This window comes from Perca fluviatilis, chromosome 1 (assembly GCF_010015445.1).
Source record: "Perca fluviatilis chromosome 1, GENO_Pfluv_1.0, whole genome shotgun sequence".
NCBI lineage: Eukaryota > Metazoa > Chordata > Actinopteri > Perciformes > Percidae > Perca > Perca fluviatilis.
The window spans coordinates 40,882,781-40,903,554 of record NC_053112.1 but is presented as its reverse complement, the minus strand read 5'-3'; the positions used below and the strand labels follow the sequence as shown (position 1 = coordinate 40,903,554).

Below are 20,774 nucleotides of genomic sequence, written 5' to 3'. Positions count from 1 at the left end.
ATTGAACGCACCATCTGTGTTTTTCCGACAACGGCAGCTGCAGATTGTTACATCCCGGTGTCGGAATCCTCTACAGTGAAATACAGACAAACTACACCGTTTAGCGTTAGCTGTCAGCATTGTAACCGTGTTTAATCCAGCTACTAGCTAGTGGTAGGCTAACGTTAGTTGCTGTCGAGTGTAGTGTTAACTAGCATCACGTGCAGCGATGTTTCTGTTGCCTGTAACGTCTGTTTCAGAGCATCAGGGAGAAGTGCAGGCATATCAGTGGCACCGGAATGAAGCACCAAAATCTGCGTTGCTATTCCTGCAGCAGCAGGATGTGTTACAAGGAAGTATGGCAAAGTGCGGCAAAGGGTCAAAATAGTAGCCTGTTAGGCACGACGCGTATGTATGTATGTGTGTGTGTGTGTGTGTGTGTGTGTGTGTGTGTGTGTGTGTGTGTGTGTGTGTGTGTGTGTGTGTGTGTGTGTGTGTGCGTGTGTGATTGGACATGACTTGATTAACAGCATAAGAAATATATATTTTCTTGCTCCTGAAAACTATGCTGGCAGTCCTTCAGTTAACAGAAATGTTTAAAACTATTGTTCACCAATACAAGAAATAAAAGATTAAAGGGAAAATTAAACTTTAATTGGTTTGTTTTGTGTTGTTTGAGGTAGCTTTAAAAAAAATTGACATTTTTTGGAAAGGTAAATGTATTATTAAATGATTTTTTTTGACTAAGAAAGTGACGTCCGCAGTAAGTAAGTCCAGTAAGTCCACATAAGTAAAAACTGGCTCATCTTACCCCACTCTCCCCTATTATACACTGACTTTTTATAATATCCTTCAACATAATATAGTATGACTTCATGACTTTTCAACATACTTTCGACTTTTTTTTACATACAATAATACGACTTTTCATAACTTTTTCAACTTACTATACCATGACTTTTTTCAAAATACTATACTGTGACTTTTTTGATGTACTTTATTATGACTTTTTTGACATACTATACTATGACTTTTTTGATGTACTATATAATTTTTTTCAACTAACTATAGTATAACTTTTTTTTGAAATACTATACTATGACTTTTTTGACATAGTTCACAATGACATTTTTCGACAAACCATGCTATGACTTTTTCATTACCTTTTTTGGACATACTATACTTATTCATTAGTTTTTCGACATACTATATACTTGACATTTTTAATATATATATTTTTATGAGTTTTTTAGCCATAATATATGATTTTTTGTTGATATTTATATGAAATGGAATGGAATTGATTCATTTGAAACAGGGACAATGCACAAATAAACATTAAACTTGTTAAACAGAGAATATGTCTTGGGCCAGGCTATAGCAACAATTGCTAATTTCCACCTGTAGTCCCTGGGTAGATATATATATATATATATATATATATGTCCAAAAAGTCATAAATAAGTCATATTATTTATGACTTTTTGGACCTGTTGTTGTAGCTCAAGCAATATCCAAGTAAAAAATAATGCAAAGCACTAGTTAATGTATTGTATTTTTTAATTTAAAAACAACAACAATAATATGCTTCTTGTGTGCTTTCTTATTGTAAATCCAATTTGACTATTTTGAGCTTTGCTATTTTAAAAGAATACGCCACCGTTTCTTGAAACAGGGTTATTCACTGTCTCCTCTATATTTATATAGGTGGGCAAACGCATTTTTGTCTCAGTGCATGATTGTCTTAGTCTGGCGGTGCCGCCGCTAGCTTAGCTTAGCGTAATGAATGGAATCCTTTGTTGCCTTTAGCATGTCATGAGTAAAAGTGACTCAACAACAACAAAAACAAAACCTAATTACTTCTTGTGGTCTGCTTATTCACAACGAGTAAAAATGGCAATGCAGATTCAGACTAGACGATTTCCTAGGCATATATTGACTGGGTGGAAGTAGGCTACAGCCGAAGCACTGCTACTCGGGCACAGAGATATTGGCAGCCCGCGGGGCTCTGCGGCCGGCGCAAAGTCACTGTTTTCTGGGTTGCTGGACAACCAAATGCCGCCAACCTGACTTAAGTCACTCCACGGGGCTCTGCGGAACTCAGTCAGGGCAGTTGCATCTGTGCCCGAGTAGCAGTGCTTCAGCTGTAGCCTACTTCCACACCCACAGTGTTAACACCTATATAAATATAGAGGAGACGGTGAATAACAGAGCCCTACGGGATCGTCCACGACGTCACACGGCACCTCCGATTAATATTTAGATTATTTAATGAAACTTTTATCGATCTTCTTACCGTTTTTTCCAGCTAGAAGCTAAGAAGCTAGCTGTCATGGGGGTGTCTTTGTTATCTTCGTAGCCATTCCAGAAGGTTTTCAATCCAGCCTGGAACTTGTGCCTCTTTTCGGAGTTGTTCAGCAATAAATCCAAACGCTTACATCCAAGATTTATCCACTCGATGTCCGTAATTTATCAATTTTCCGTCATTTCTGCCGCTAGCTCTGTGCTACCGGCTGCTACAGTCTAGTATAAATCAACCATGATGCTTTGCAAGACTGTTTTGACGTTTTTCAACCAATGGGAAGGCAGGTCCATCACACAAAGAGTATATAGTCGAAAGTGAGTCGAGAGTTCACTCCAGGAAATAGGAGCGAGAACAAAGAGTAAAGTGAAAAAGAGAGATAACTACGGTCTATGACCGTTCTACAGAGAAGAGTGGCGTCACTGTTTAGATATTTGGGATACATTTGGGCCTTTTTTGATGTGAATAGTTTGTCATTTATATGAGTTATAATGTTCATTATGTTTATTTTTGCACTGGATGACTCCAAATATATAGGATAACTGTTTTAGACAACACAAATGCTTGCTGTGTGTGTGATATCAATACATTTGAACATTATTATTTTGATTATTGGCAAAAGCGTCTGGACTTTGTTTGAAAAATTGTATATATTTTGTCAACTAGGTAAGTTATAATGTTTATTTCTTCACAGTTTGACACCCAAGACATATGGGAACTGATTTAGACAGGAGATTGGCTTAGCTTTTATTGTTCTGTGTGTGATATCAATAAATATCTGTGAGATTAATTTTCCGTTTTATTTATTTATTTGTTTTTAAGGTCATACAACCTTTTTTTACTTTCAATTGACCTCACTACAGCTCAAATATTCTAATAGCTCAGTTTTTCCTGATTGACTATAGACAACAGGGTTGATGTTTTACAAGCTTTTTTAGAAAATAAAACCAGACGGAAAAGGAATTGTAAAATTGGCCTTAGGTTCCTGGACGATAACCCTATTTCGACAAACAGTGGCGTATTTCTTTAAGAAAAACAGTAGTTGACAAAACTTTTGGATTAAGTCACATATGAAATAGAACATTCCAGTGTTTCTAAACTTCATATAAACCTACAGCTGTTAATTGAAAGCAAACACACAGCAAGCGTGTCGATGCATAATGTAGGCTATTTATGCAAAAACACAGCAACGCTGGCCTGGGAGCTGTATTGTGATTCTGGGCTGCATTGGTGCAGATCCTAACCTACTCTATAAGTTAACAATAGTGTAAGTTAGAACCAAATAATTTTAGATGTGAGCCGAGAGCTCTCCCTCCTCTCTTTCTGTGTTATGAATAAAGTGGGTGAAATCTCCCAATGGGGAGAAGCAGCCTTTGATATGTAAAACTCCTGGCTCAATCAGCTTTGTCAAAATGCCTTTCGCTTATTTTGACGCTGTGGTTTGAATGTGATTATCATAGAAATTTCCTCATGTTTAAATCATGTATCAGTTTTATGTTGGCTTACAATGAAAAAATCTCTCTTCACTTTTCATCTTTCATTTTTCACCACTGACACTTTCCTGTATCTTCTCACACTTGTTGTTTTGTCCCCTCCCTCCCTCACAGGTGGAGGATGACTGGAAGTACGTTGCTATGGTGATCGATAGAATCTTCCTTTGGGTGTTTGTGACTGTGTGCATCGTGGGTACCGTGGGCCTCTTCCTTCAGCCGCTTTGTGGCTTTGTCTCCTAACTGACAATCGATCAGGGTTCACTGTCGCCCTGTGTAGACCAATCCTGAACAAGGGACTAACTCTCAGTTCTCAGTTGACCAATCAGAATACAGAGTTTTAAGTCCTAAAGCACTACTTGATGTGCTGGTTTAGCTTCTTGCCTATTGCAGAGAACAGTAATATAGAAACAGTGAAGTTGAGAAAAAGGGTTTCATATTTTAAGATTGGCTGGTAAACTGCATAAATGATACATAATGCCTTCATTTTATGCCACTTAAAAATGCTTGTTTTACTGTATCTGCACTCTACCTTTGGATAATCTTAATGGATATCAGTTGGATAATACAATATCTAGCTTTCTGGACCATTCGAACATTTAATAATAAACTTTATTTTACTTAGTTGTAATTCATAGTTAACAGGAATAAATTGTATCTCTGTTTTGTTTGCCAGTATGTGGAACATGTTGTAGAGCCCAGATATTACCTAACAGTGTGCGGTTATTGCAGCCTGCAATTGCAATGTAAGCAATTGCTGTGGTTTGTTTTTTTGTTTTCTTCTAAATTGTACATGCTGTCTTCACTGCACTTATTTCTATTGCATAATAAAAAAGGTCTTACGGTAACTTAAATTTGAAACAAATATTTCGTTGCTGCGTTTTAGCCTTGTAGTGTTGATTGCTGCAAGAGATAAGTTTGGCTAGGATCAAAACTTGGCACATCCAGTAGTCCTTCAGGACTGGAACCTGAGAATTAACATCCTACAGATGTAAGTGAACTGGGAACTTTCCACATCCAGTAGACTTGACACAAACTCTCTACTATTCTGAACTCAATTCTGCAGCAGCCAGTTAACTCTCTCCCCCTTGACTGATGACTGTCATACCCGCTCCCCAGTCCAATTCAACAAGCTGCTCACCGTCAGAGCCAATCGCGCTCACTGCTTTTTTGTGTCATTTGCAATCAGAGTTCTGATTTCTGGCACACTTGGCAGCGCTTATAACAAATAAGGGCAGGCTGTTCTTGTTTTTTGTAATTAGAAACCATGTGTTTATAAATGTTCTCTCTGATTAATGTTCCAAGAGGTAATTGGTTAGCCTGGTAAATACTGGATTAAATGCTACTTGATTAGTTGCTCCTAAAATAGCATTACATCTTTTAATTCATGAGAGGATTCTATCATCAAATTTCATGGCTATTATAATTTAATCTTTTTTTTTCTTGTCACTTCTGATTAAGTTTATAATTAAGAGCAAACATACAACGCAAGAAACATGCATGTCAGACAGATTAATTGCTTTGACCACAAATGTTGTTGTTTGATTACAGTACTATAAAGGTACTGCTTAAATTATTCCATTTTATTTTATCCCTATACTTTTTGGTTATATGATGAAGAAATGCACAACTCATGCTGAAGGGAGCAAATGTGTTTGTAAAAATGATTTTTGCCTTTCTTTTGTCTTTGAACTTAAAATAAATGCAATATTTGTTCAAATAAAGTGAAGAGCATTTGCTTGTAAAGGTTTTAAAATGTGCAACTGAAAAAGTCAATAACTACCTTGTGAAGGACATAATATAAAACATAAACATTTTGCATGCACATACAGTACACATAGACACAGGAGGATTTATTTTTTATTTTTGTTGCCATTATGCACAAAAACAGCCACCAGAGGTATAATTAAGCCTCCAGTTGTCTAATTAAAATTCAGACATGTTATTGCTATTCAGACATAATTTTGGTGTTAAGATAAAATGCATTATTATGCATGACATTGCCACACAATCACAAATATCTATCAGAGGGTCAATCTCCCAGATGTAGAGTACATGTTGAGAGTCAGTTGTTGCAGGTTGTGTCTGTAATTCTTGAATATGCATATTTTAGAACACATACATACACGTGCAAATAGTATAGTATATATATATATATATATATATATATATATATATATATTATAATACATATAATATATAATATATTTAGTAATATACTCTAAGCTCTCTCTTCTTATCTACAAATTACAATTTTACAGTATTCAAAAAATACACATGGCTGAAGACATCCACATGTTTTTGTGTACTTTTGGACATAGCCCATGGTTTGCTATAAGCCCCTTAGTTTCAATTAAGAGAACAATACATATTCTCCCGACTTTGTGGCAACAGTTTGGGGAAGCTGCTTTCCTGGTTTGACATCACAAACTCCTCATGCACAAAGCTAAACCCATGAAGAAGTGATAGTTTGTTATGGAATAACTTGACTGGCCTGCACAAAGAGTTTGTATTCCAACTGCTTTTGTCAATGACATGCATTTTGCAACTGAAAGTTAGCACCTAACCCAACTTTTATAACAATGGTATTAATCAGAATTCTATTGAATCCTTGCAGATGTGTTATTGTCATTTTGTGCCGAAATCACTTATTCACTACTATTAAATTGAGACTTTGGATAGTAACAATCATTGTCAATTTCCACAACAGTAATTTTTTGCATTTTGAGGAATTAAAGAGCACTGTATAGAGCAGATATTGACGTGACACCAAATTGGTCCAGACCTAGAGTGTCCAGACAAAGCACGTTGATAAATTATGCCAAAGGGGTACCCAGAGCATCTAATATCGCCGCGGATGTAATTACATTGTAATTACTTGAAAAAAAAACTGAAGACTAAAGGAGACTTTTAGCGTCACTAACTAACGTCAAAGGCACCTGACCAAGCGTCAGTTTTTAACACACTGGGAGTGAGACTGTGTTGAACCGACTCGACTCACAGGACTCTGTTGGGATGAGGGGAGGTGGACTCTTGCATCGGTGGTGCTTGGTGCTCAAATGTGGTCTAACACCTGACAGTGTTTCCCTGATATTGAGTTTTTTATGTTAAGATGTCGCCCACATTATATGCCCAGAGAATTCCCCAGTGTTTTTCTTTTAGTTGTTTACATTCCTCCTGATTCAAATTTTAAAATTGCACTAGAGCAATGCATTACTTTTTTTCTCTTGTGTAGTGTAAAAACTGCATTTCCTTGTGCAACCCTGTGTTGTACAATGACGATAAATGAACCTTAAAGGTGCTCTTTAGGCTACAACATTTTTTGTCACATACAGCAAACATCTCCTCACTATCCGCTAGCTGCCTGTCCCCTGAACACACTGTAAAAAACGTGGTCTCTGTAGATAGCCCAGGCTCCAAAAAAGGCAACAAAAACAAACTGGCCAACCTGCACCACAAAACATAAGAAAGGGTGTTCCAGCCAATAACCAACAAGAAGGATTTGGGGGTGGGGGTTGGTTGATGTATTAGTGCGGGAAGGGGAAGGGACGGGATGAGTAGGAGGGAGGGGCGAGCTTGTTTGACAATACTTCGAACGTCAACAAGAAGTAACGTCAACCAACATCGCTTAGAGCACCTTTAAACCACCAATCAGCCAATCAGATTTCAAGTGGGCCACTCTTTGCCACCCTTTTGGCCCCAGTTTCAGTTTCCGACCTCTATAATGCTCTTGTGAGCAAATCTGTGCAGCCAGGTTCCATGCTCTTGTGGAATACCTTCCCAAAAGAGGCGAGGCTGTTATAATAGCAGAATAATGCCCATGATTTTGGAATGAGATGTTCAATAATCACAGCTAATGTAACAAACATGTAATGTTCAGGCCTTCACACTATTCTGGCATGTAGTACTGTATATCTTAGGGGCTTTTTTGTTTACATTTTTTTACTGTAAACTTCTTGATTGATAATAATATAAAGATTGTGATAAAACATTAAAATTTAAAACACATACAGTATATGCTCATCCACCACCACACTCTTTTAAATGCTCCCTTTGTGAACACAAAGTGTGCACTGAATTCCTGCATTGGCTTTGAAAATTGAGCATAAATCTCTAATGCAGAATAGATGTATATGAACGTTAATTCATGGGAGACATGGCTGCATACACACAAACGCACAGACTTGGAAGAGATCAGAGAGCAGTTTGACTCACTGAATAATCTCTTCTATGGTAAATTATGGTGCCATCAGAGCATGAAACACATGGCTGTAGCCCAGAGGCTGGAGAGGCCTCAGTGATGCAGTACTGTAACAGTGCTAGAGAGCAAGGACAGCTAACAGCGACATGGGGGCTGGTCCAGAAGAGAACACACTGCACATGCTGAGTGGGACTAAATGCCACATTACACAACGAATTGTTGCCAAATAGATATAACCTTAAAAAAAACATCCAAATTAAATAGTTTTTCTTATTTTTATTTTCGTATGGACACTGTTTATGTAGCAATATTACAGATACCATCTGTTTTTGGCTGAACAACCTTCAAATAGTTACAGTACAGTAATATTGTCTCAATAAAATAACTGTGTGGTACAAGGCTGTTAGAGCAGTGTTTTTAGAACCCAGTGTGGTCTTGCTGTCAGGAATTATTTGCAAGCAATGGGGTTCATTTTTTTAAATCTTTGTCTACAGTGTAGAGCGTGAATATGGATGATGCATTAGGAAGCAAATTCCATATAAAAAGACTCTGCTTTTTCAATAAGTCAACCAACCAAAAGAATTGCATATAGAAATAACAGATGTGCACTTGAAATAAATGTATTGTTCATCACAATACAATAGTCTGCATCAAACAAGAGCAGCCTTCCTTGTTTAAATACCTACTGTATAATAAACAAATATTCAGTATGCAAAATGTCTCTTATGATTCATACAGTCACACAGGAGACTAATGGCTTCATTTGAGGCGATAAAGATAAAAACAGAATATCCTGAACTGCCCCCCTGAGGCTTGTAATCATGCAACAGTATGTGTGTGTGTAATCGAGAGAGAGAGAATTTTAAAAATAACAATCCAACGACGTACATGTTAATGTAAAAGTGAAAGCTAGATGCAGACAATTTCAAATATAACACTGAGGATTGCCAGTTGCTCTAATCTTCCAATAGAAGACTGAGAATATCCAAGACTTCGAGAATGTCAATTTTGTGGTTGGTTTGGCAAATGTATGCCTGGCTAACTGGTTAGCTTTTCAATGGAAAGCATCTGGGACAGTCTTCCATGCACTGGATAAGACAATGCCAAACATAACCTAGAACCCTCACCCTCACCCTCACCCTGACCTGACCTAACCCTAACCAAAAAACAATTTGCTTTAAAAATTGGTATAACACATGAATAATTCAACTACAAGACACACATCAGTACAAATATTCATTTAAACTTGGGGGACTGTGTATGGGGAGTGTATGTTGAGTTTAGCAAAAGCAGGGTGCTTTTTAATACTCTGTGACGTACATATTGAGTCATCTGGCCAGAACAATCCATGCATGATTTCCCAATTTGTATAAAAGTGTGCAATTTCATATAGATTTAATTCAGAACTATACATAAAGCCATGGATAAATGAAAAACATTAATGGAGCAGCGTAACACAGTACTACAGAGTGCCATCTACAATAGAAGGCTGTTAGTAACGGAGGTCAAATGAAATTGGGATGTCAGACGGAATTGGAATTACATTGTATGGGGTGATTCATGTTCTGTTTTCCATGGGATTTGCAAAAGGGAACGGAGCTCAATACTAATAGGAAACATTATCATATGTAACACAAATTTACATCTGAGTCCCTTTAGAAAATGGCCTTTCTATGCTGCTCTGGCATATTCAATCACATCATATGACTTTGTGAAAAGCCACGTATTGCAAATGGATGAAGCAAAACAACCTTTAGCTTGGTTCAGTGTGACTGGTGATATTTATATACACAATTGGTTTTATATGCTGCAAAGGATTTATGATGAGAAGATGAAGAGTTCGCAGAGGGTGAATAAGAAAGCACATTTGACAAAATGAATAAGAGGGATTCACAATGTTGAAAATTGTGTTAGATGTCCTAATGTTAGCATTGCAATAAAACAAGTACACAAATGTATGACCCCAAATTGTGTTATCTGCAGCTCTGCTGCTCTCAGAGAAATTGCCCACACTGATATAGTGGTTAACAGAATGTGAAACAGCTGCACATCAGTTTTAAATTAATTTTGAATGGTTGGTTTAATTTTGTACACACTTGAGTAAAGTGGAATTAAAAGTTATGAAGGGGCCAGAAACACAGAAAGTTTATCTAAGACTCATATCCACTCAATAACCAACACAGTTTATCAATTACTCTGAAATTGGGTCTTTTACAGCATTACACAATACAAGATAAAAATATACAAACCAAACTTTCCTTTATAACCCTGCATTGCTGTTAGAGGAAACAAGTATTAAACATGTGCACTGACTTTGATACCGAAAACATATAAAAGGTGTTTTTTTGTGTGGAGAAATACTTCCCTTACTTTTTTTCAGCTGCACTTATGAGGGTGTTTGCTTGTGGGATACTGGAGGAGAAAGAGGTAGAGAGGAAGAAGACAGACAGAGATGCGGTCCACAGCAGCAGAGAGGTGTTTCTTTGATGGCTGGTGGAGGCAGTAAATCAAAAGATTTATTGTTCGATGTTAAACTGAGTAACTCTCACAGGCACACTTCAGACAGAGCAGTGGGAGGGAGATGTACAACAACACTGCATGCTGGCGATGGTATTGTGATTTCACTGTAAAAATATATTATACTGGGTGCTGCTTCCAAATGTAACATTCCTACGTATAAACAAGTACATTTATAATGAAAAACAATGTATCAATTTTAGGGATAAAATAACTTTCCATGTAGTAGTTGGACAAAGTTTTTTATTTAGCATCCAAGTGAGTATTTCAGGCTTGTTTAAAGCATCACCACTCAATATGTTTTCATCAACAATGGATTAAATGGCTATGTATAATGTGATGAACTCAGATAATTACCTTAAAGGAACACACTGACTTATTGGGACTTTAGCTTATTCACTGTAACCCCCAGAGTTAGACAAGTCGATACATACCCTTCTCATCTCTGTGCGTGCTGTAACGCTGTCTGACGCCCCCAGCATTAGCTTAGCCTAGCACAGATCGTGCAGGTAACTGGTTCCAACTAGCCTACTTCTCCGAATAAGTGACAAAATAACGCCAACATGTTCCTATTTACATGTTGTGATTTGTATAGTCACAGGGTGTACAAATAACAACGTCACATGAGACACAGCCATCTTCTAACCGTATATAAACTGGGAACTATATTCTCAGAAAGGCGAAGCACTGCTACTTCTGCTACTTGGGCAGAGTGATATGCTTGCAGCACCTGAGAAGCCCAGAGCAACTTCGCCTTTCTGAGAATATAGTTCTCAATAAGTCGGCGTGTTCCTTTAAGCTGTAGATATACTTGGTGGTAATGCCTATTAAGGACAGACCATAAGGGGAGCAATTAAAGTGAAAAGAGGAATTGGCTTGAGAATAGAACCCTGAACAACTCCACAAGGAAGAGGTGCTGAGGAGGATGCAAGTCACCAATGCCAACAGACAAACATCTGTTAAATTCAAGTCGTAAGATCTACACCATTCTAGAGCACTACCTTTAATGCCAACACAGTGCTCCAGGCGAGAGATAAGAATATTACGGTCAACTGTGTCAAAAGCAGCATAGGTGTCTAAAAGCATAAAAATGGCAGAATCCCCAGTCAGTAACTAATAAATGATCTTGATTCAGTGCTGTTTAGGGCTTTAAAACAGTCTGGCACACCTCAAGAATGTGATGTGTGTCTAATAAAGACTGAAATTGCTTGACTACAAAATTCTCTAAATTTTTTGCAAGAAAGCGGTCTAAGAAATAGATCTAAAATTGGAGAGAACTGATATTTCCAGGTTGGATTGTTCACAAGCTATTCAAGTAACATTCGGACAAGCGGATTGGGGTTAAAGAAAAACGAACACTATGTTTGTGACAGTTATTTAAAATAGTATCAGAAAAGTTATGTTTATTGACAGTGTACAAATTATTTCCTAAAGGTTTATAAATAATTTAGTTAACTATTTGATATAATATATAAAATAGATGTAATGTAATGTGTGCAACAATAAACTGTTAAAATAACAAAGTATGGCAAAAAAGTAAACATTATGAATTATTATGGAATTTTGTTAACAGTAAAATAACTTATTATGATATATATTATTATAGTGGCCGAAAAAAGCCATTCAATTCAGCTTGAGAGCCTGTTGTAGTTCCTAACTTTCATAACCAGGATGGCTGCTGTAAAAGGTTTTAAATGGGATAATTATACCAACATTAAAAAGAACACACCACTGATATTTAATTTCTTTGCAGTGTAATTTTCTTTCAATTTCTGAGACCACATCAGAAGTGAGAACAAGTAACATAATGTCTTCCAGTTTTGAACTGCAGAGAAAGACTGCAAATGGCACCAAGGCCATGTATTATTCAAACATCTCAGTCCTTTTTTCCTGCAAGAATCTTTATTCAACAACCAATTATAACCATGTCTCCTCTGTTCTAAACACTAAGGGATACATTGACATTGAAATGTTTTCTTTTCAAAGATTGAAAGTTACACTGAATTAGTTCTTACTATCTGTTTTGTCTGTGCTTTTCTAAAGTAGCTGTGTCTAGCTGCCTGTCAGCCTGTCTAACTCTATATACTGCTCTCATAATGGTTTTAGTATGTTTACTTAGGTCATCAAACATTCAGAACCCCTGATTTGAACCCTTCTGACATGTGAGTGCCTGTCTTGGGATCGAATATAAGCTCGTGCTCATGTCAGAGGGTCCCACCGGCAGACCCAAGCACCATCCCTACACCTTAGCTCGCTTGTTTTCTTCGCCTCCCTCTGAAACCTCCCTTTCTGTGCATCAAACAACATCGAGAGGATGGTGAGACAAATCAGATGACTTAGGAGCCTGGTTGTTTTCACTCAACATTACAGTCAAATACCTAACCCATAAGGCTCTTTTTTGGGTCAGCAGGGAAATGTTGATGCTTCGTGAATGTATTCCCCCAACCTGCCTAGGATGTTTGTGTCATATCTGCAATTTGTGTGTAAACAACCCCTTGTGTATAGTACTTTTGTAAAGGTCAGCATTATAGCAATCAAGCCAGACAGGCCCATGAAACTAACATGAACATACAGGGACTATGTGCAGTACACGTAAAATTAGTTTAACATCAATATACAACCCACATTACTTTTTTATTAATGTACTTACTCAGAAGGCTCCATAGCACTGATATCAAAAGGTCATTTTAGGGAAGTCACGTGATCTACGTTATGATCTGACACACTAAGACAACTGGAATGACATATTCATCCTGCCTGTTGTCCTCGATGATGACTCATGTGGTGGCACAAACTGAGAGCACTGTGACATCATAATGGATCTTTAATGACCCATTCATTAGACATCTTGATAAAGACCCTTCTCTAAGAGCTCTTCGGAGAACATGAGTGGGTGGCAAGAGATATGTTTTTATAATAACACAACGATCGCTCTTTGAGTATCAACTCTTCTTTTTTTATACTTCAGAACAAGTGCGGCACAAAAATCAGCCCTCACTAGCATCTCCTCCACACAGTTTGAGCTTCAATCATCTCCTCCGCTGAGATTTACCAAGCACTCTTAAAGAGAGCAAGGTCTAAATTTCCCAAAAGCATTCATCACAGTCTTATCAGAACAAAGATTGTTAATGCTACATATTTAACTTTAACTCCCAACGTGGCAGAACGTGTTATAGATAATAAACTTTTATGATATGAACCAGTTTGTAGACATTTGAAGATCTAGTGACATAAATTCATCATAAATCACACAGGCTTTTAAGAATCCTCACAAATCAGAGCACTAGTTTCTATTTTCAGTGTGCATACAGTTACATGACAAGTACAATGCGGCTCTCTCTCTCCGTGTGTGTGTGTAAGCATATTCCATATTAAGGCAGGCTGGGTGAATCATTATTCTTTGATAGCTGCCACAGCTATACCCCCAGGATACTGCAAAGGCTTCAGATATGGCATAGCTGCCAACACTCCCGTTTTTCCTGGGTTTCTCCCGTTTTTTAGCCCTATCTCCCGGACCCCTCCCGGTTTGTTATTTCTCCCGGGAAACTCCCGTAATTTGCAGCATGGCCCAAACTCCTTTATAAATAATCAGTTTGTTTAATGTTGACCAGTTGCCAGATCTTGTATGAAACGCATCCTATCTGTTTCAGGGTGGTATTATACAGTAGATCACAAGGTGTTTTGTATGTGTGTGTGTGTGTGTGTGTGTGTGTGTGTGTGTGTGTGTGTGTGTGTGTGTGTGAGCGGTGATCAGGTGCCTTAGTAAGACAGCATTTAATGGGATACACAAAGCCAACTAAAGTAGTCATGCACTTGCATGTGTGCAGCAAAGAAGTGTGTATCCCTTGTGTGACAGAGGAAGAGATGGAAAAGGGTTGTATGGTGACAGAGAAACACTACGGTCTCAATGAGTCAGATCTAAATGTCTCTGCATCTTTTGACAGCTTAACTTCAAGATTTTGTTTTTGTTTTTTTTTTTTTTTTTTTTTTTTTTTTTTTTTTTTTTTTTTTTTTTTTTTTTTTTTTTTTTTTTTTTTTTTTTTTTTTTTTTTTTTTTTGGAGGGGTGTGTGTGTGTGTGTGTGTGTTTGATGCAGAAAGTGGAGGCAGTAAAATAAGGAAGAGAGAAAGAGTCTGATTGAGTCATACCTTTAACTTTCAGTCCAGAACATTTTTGTGACAATCTCTATGGTAGAGGAGCAGGAGGAGTGTGTACATCTTTATGTGTGTGTACAGATGGTGCATGAGTGCATGTATTAAGGTACGCAGGATCCACAAGTGAAGACAGTGTGTCACACAGAGTCTGTCTCTCTATCAGAATATTTTTGTGACAGCTTCAGTAGGAAAGAGGCAGAGAGGTAGAGTGGAAATGACAGACTTGGTTTTACTTAATGCCAACTCCTGTTCCTCTGGTGTGTGTGTGTGTGTGTGTGTGTGTGTGTGTGTGTGTTCTGACTTGGTTTTTCGCTGAAAGGCCCTTGTCTTCAGACAACAAACAAAATGTTCGACAAACAAAATGTCAGCTCTAGATGTGTTACTGCACACAACAGAGCTGATGTTACATGACTGACAATGAATGAATGACTTTAACTTCTACACTGTGTCAGCCAACAACAACATCTCCTTGTATTAATCACGCACATGGATAGATAGATTTGTTCACACACTCACATTGAGGGGACTCACCTCCTATTTGGTGAAAAACACCACAAGGTAAATGTAAAATACTTTTTAACTTTTGGTTAGGGTTTAGGGTTAAGGTTAGGTCAAGGATAGGGTAAGGCTTAGAGTTGTTTGGGTCTGTTTCATCCATTGGATTAAACACAGCACCAGATGTTTCCCATTGAAATGTTAGGCAAGCAGCTATGCACTGCTCTTTATCAGAGATGTGACAGTTAACCAGACAAACATTTGCTAAACCAACCTCATCCTTGAGGTCTGGCTTGTACAATTATTTTAAAAGCAGTGTTTCAACTGCATGGTACGGCTCCGCTCACTTTTTTTTTATACCGGTACTTTTCTCTTTTCCTATTCCACTGTGGATAGAGCCCCCTCAGTGTAGGTGTTATTCATCATTGTCTTCAACGTGACACTCGCTGAATCCTTTAATCGGCAACCGAACAGTGGAATGTAAGAAAAAAAAAAGCTATTAACGGTAACTTGGCTATTTAAATAGCAGCAGTCAACATTCAAGATGTTTTAATATCTCTGAATTGGTGCTTAATAATTTGGAAGTGCCTGAAAAGCAAACAAACATGAACACTCAATGTAATTACAGTTGGTCACGCTTACATGACCAACTTTGTAATGAGACATTTGACACGAGTACCCACAAGGCATTAACTTGGGACTCGGAGCCATATCTACCACCCATCTCATACGAGGTGATGTGGCATTACACATATGATTAATGTTGAGTCTCAGGGGAATTATTGTAAGTAGATATGATTACATTACATGTCATTTAGCTGACACTTGTATCCAAAGCGCTTTACAATTGCTATATGTGCTATATATGCTATAAGTCAGGGGTTGCACGCCTGAAGTGTCTTGCTCAGGGACAGTGGGAATTGAACCCAGATCTCTCACACCAAAGGCATGTGTCATATCCACTGCGCCATCACCACCCACGGTACCTCCCTCACGGACAAAAACAAGTTTCTGTGTGCGCATATGTTTACGTGATTGTCTTCCCTTCCCTTTTCTATCCGTCCATCATGCCTTTAAGCATGAACTGGTGTACTAACGAAGCCAACAACATGTTCTCTTCTCTCTCCCTAACCATTTATCTCAGTGTCTGCCTCCCCTCCTCCCTCTTCCCCCTCCTCCCCCTTCCTGTGGCCCCAGCATTTGCTGGGCAGCGGGCCCGACAGGATCTTCCTTGCTTTTCCGTATCATTGATAATCGACCGGCTCGGGGAATGGAGAAATGGAATTGCAGAGCCAATGTTGCCCTGCCACTGCAGCTGCTCCTGGCTGACGGCAACTGGGGCAGAAAATCAGACTTATCGCTTTGTCATAATCAGCAACGGATCGCGGTTTTCCGATCTCCCCAACCCCTCGTGTCTTTCTGCTGGCTTTCTTTTTCGTCTGCCGCTTCTTTTATGTTCTGATTTTCATTTTATGTGTTTAGCTTTCTCAGGTATGATTTTTGACATGTCTGTTAAACTGTTTTCTCCTCACTCGCTTTCCAGCCTCTTAAGCATCTGAGCCATGCTGTTTGTGTGTGTGTGTGTGTGTGTGGGGGGGGGTTGTGTGTGTGTGCAAACATACGTGTAACAGCTCTTACAGAGAGCTATCCACCCTGAACTTTGAAAGCACATTCTCCTGGGAGTCTAACAACTGCATAGAGAACCAGTTGGCTGCATGTTTGAGAGCATGCTTTTTCACATACCCGTTCTAGCCTGTGCAGTCCTTACAGTCTAGCAAGACAATGTGAATTTTGTTCAGTCCTCCATATTTTCTCATTGTGGGTTATGTTTTTAAGTAACTTGTTTTTAAGTAACTTGCTTTTAACCTGCATTAAAACACACAACCTGCACACAAGCATTACCATTAGATTTGTTTGTTCATCCCAATGAAAATTACAGTTTTATGAAATATAAATAAAGAAGTACTGATATAAAAAGGAGGGACAGTGGGAGGGGGGTAGGGAAGGATAATAATGTGACATAACATCAGTGTGACAATTGCCAGCAGCTGACGTCTCAGCTCTTGCAGTAGGGATTTGTAGTCTGAATCATCTCAGCTTTCTCTAAGTCTTCCCCCTCTCACCTGTCTTGTCTTCAGGTGTCCCTGAAGACAAGACGGATGGCAAAGGATGCCACCCCCCACAAAAAAGTATTGTTACTTCCATAAAGGACAAATAACATGGGACTTGCTAATGACTGATTTAAAAAAAATTCAAACTCAGTAGTCTGAAATATCCTGTATTTTATACACCATTATGGGTAAAGAACCCCGGGATCCTACATTTCCCACCATGCAACTCAACAGCATCCTTCATTAGACCCTCTCTGTTTGACACCTCCAGCTTGTAATGCAGGCTTTCTGTTATAAATGTGTAGTCTCCCAGCTTAAAGGTGCCCTGCCATACAAAAACGTTTTTACCTGTATTTTTTTTAAATATGTTAGGTCCATATGTCGTAAATGTGAAAATGAACGGCTACCTCCTTTTCTCAGCTCTAGCCACTGAAAAGAAATAAGCAGAGAAATCAGGCCAATTACAAAAGCTGGTCAGTCTGACATCATATTGCCTGAGCTCATTACTATTCATTAGCTCGCCCAATTGGGCTGGGTAAAGGATTCTAACAGCCAGGCTCTCTCGTATAGATTCAAACAGCTTAGCTTGTTGAATATTAATGAGAACTGGCAGAAATGAAGCTTGAGTCTTCCTATAGGCTTTCTATACCACGCTAGAATGGCTTGAAACAAGGTAACCAAGGCATTTTTTCCACAAGAAATGTTACAGAGTCCATGGTAGAACTTCAGACATTACCACAAAGTAATGCAATATGTGTGGCAGGGCACCTTTAAACTGAAATAGCCCTGATGACATCATGTTCACGTCAAGCTCATTTTCTTTAGACAGCTCTGTTTTCACATACAGTCTTCATGACGAGTAAACCAATCTTGCTATGTAAAATCCCCCTTTACTTACAGTAATCCTCTCTGTCTTGCTTTGAGGGGCTTGAACGGAAGTTGGTTCTCATAAAGATGGATGTACAGGAACATACGCATGTGTACACAGCCACGGCAAATGCTCCTATTTCGATTATAGTTTACCTTTCAGTTTGGATTGAAAAGGTCACTGAACACACACAGGAGCAGGACTGTTCCACGGTAGTGTATGTGTGTGTGTGTGTGTGTGTGTGTGTGTGTGTGTGTGTGTGTGTGTGTGTAGCCAGGTGTACATGCCTTTATGTTGTTGCATTAAGCATTGGTCTGTTAAGGTAAGCTAACGGGCAGCTGTGATTCTACAGTGACCTAGTCTTCCAACAACATACATATTGTATATATTCTCTGTGGCATTTTTTCAATGCATTGCAATAAGGGACAAATAAATTCCACACAAATGTGGAAAGTGGAAAAGGTGATCCCATTGCTTTCTACTACACTCAATTACTACTTCCCTCTTCAAAAGTAAAGGTGATCAAATGTATAGGTAAAAAGATAGGTCACGTCTTTTGTTCCAAAATATTCAAGAGTTTGCCAATTCTGTCAAAAAGAAGGGGCTTTTCATATTTCTTTTATAATTAAAGCACAGATTGCTCTCCCCACCTCCCCTCAGCACTGATGGCCTGAATGTGAACTCATTTTCTTAATTAACATGGAATGGGACTACTTACTGAAGTAGTCTGCAATTTAAAGACCATCCAGAATCTACACTTACCTCCAGCATTGGATAACAAGACTGAAGCACTCGCTGACATGTTTGTGTGCACTGACACAGAAGTGGCACAGACTTTGTTTGGGTGTTAGATAAGCAGAGAGGTTGTGCCTACTTCATACATGTGTGTGTGCATGTGTGTGTGTGCGCGTGTGTGTGCTGCCTGGGTTTCCCCTGTGGGCGAGACTTGGCAATTGCTGAGCGGTGATCAGGTGCATTAGTAAGACAGCATTTAATGGGATACACAAAGCCAATTATAGCAGTCAGGTGCCATGTCATGCATTTGCATGTGTGCAGTAAAGAAGTGTGTTCATGTTGATAATGAATGACCCATCAAATCCCATGCATTTGTTTGCGTGTTTGTGCGTGGGTGCAGAATGATTCACCTTGCAGTTCATCTCCCAGCTGCTGTTAAATTAATTACGAGAGAGAGAGAGAGAGAGAGAGAGAGAGAGAGAGAGACCATCTCCTTCACTAGCCCGCCACAAGTTCTTTACGAGTCAACTAACTGCTTATTTGATTGCTTGAATAAATAACACAAAGCAAATGAATTTGAGCTCTCTGCTCTCTGTCAGATGCTCTGGCCGTCGGACCTTTGCGACTCCATAAACCCACTCCCATTGTGGCCACTCTATCATTTCTCTGCTGGTTGTCTTTTACACAGCAACACAATGATGTATTTTATATTACATGCGAGGAAAATAAAACCGCTATACGCCTATTGTAAAGCCTGAATATATTCATGTAGGTCTAATTTTCTCTCGGTTCCACCACCGTTCACTCATAACAGAAACAAATTGAATCCGGAGGAGATGCATATTTCTCAATTTCCCAACAGTGTATGGAAACTCTCTCTGAGATCGATAACTAGATCACCTCATCTGCTCAGCTTGTACAGCACGTAATTAGATAGATTGTGCTACAGTAAGTGCTCGTCCTCGCCACTCTGCCTTTTAACAGCGAAAGGTGATAGCTTTGGAATAACATACATAGGTCAAATAAAAGCATAACCACCTCCAGTCTTGTGGGCTCACTTGTACTGGAATCAGGCTCTAACATGATGCCCACATACATTAAGGGCTCTAATCAGATTTGATGTCAGGATGTGATGTGGCAGAGTGCATTGTTCCAGTCAACTGGGATCCTGTTTTGGGATCCTGTTTTCACTCCAGTGCTCCAGTGTCCTTATATCATTAGCATGGATTGAGTTTAGCTTGAAAGATTCTTTGTGCTCACAGCCTCACCCATAGTCTCTCTCTGACAATAAAGACATTATGGCATACCATGTATGGTGTATGCCGTGACATGGAAAGGCATGGCATGGCATGGCATGTATGTCTGTGTGTAGCTGAATAAATGAAACATCAAACTGCACTCTCTTGATGATTTATGATAATGTGCAGACTCACTGCCTATAAAAGTGTGATGGGTTTCTGAGAGGAATCTTATAGGTCACTACTTACTGAAAGATGATCTTAAGCCATTTATCAGAAAGTGGTTCAGCGGTTCAGCAGTTCAGCGTTATCGTTTGCTCATTTGTGCAGTAACTTGAGTTGGATGAAGTCATGTTCGTGATTGAAGATGCCCATGTTAAGGTGTGAAGTTTTGAGCGCCACTTTTTGTTGTTCTGGGACAAAGGATAGCGTCACATTTTTGTCTATCTTAAAGCAACACTGGTATGCCCCAAACTTATTTTTATGCAGTGATGAAGAAATGTACAGTGACATCACTGTTGTGTGGGTGTGATTAGGGGCAACAATCATCCCTTCTGGTGTGCCTAAACCTTTAATGATGCTAAATCAGAAGTGCAACAGACCTGAAATGTAGTCTTAGGTCAATGTGTGGAAAAGCCTTTCTTCACTTTGGATTATTTTGCATTGCCTTTCATTTGACCAGCAT

At 38.8% G+C, this 20,774-nt stretch overlaps 1 protein-coding gene across 1 annotated transcript in view; it reads left to right on the top strand.

Annotated features, from left to right (window-relative positions):
- chrna6 (cholinergic receptor, nicotinic, alpha 6) overlaps nucleotides 1-5,527 on the top strand; it is a 47,434-nt gene extending 41,907 nt beyond the window's left edge. The window contains exon 8 of the mRNA XM_039810561.1: nucleotides 3,889-5,527. Coding sequence (XP_039666495.1) covers nucleotides 3,889-4,014 — 126 coding nt within the window. The 3' untranslated portion in view covers nucleotides 4,015-5,527. The remainder of the gene's footprint in view (nucleotides 1-3,888) is intronic.
- The last annotated feature ends 15,247 nt before the right edge of the window (nucleotides 5,528-20,774 follow it).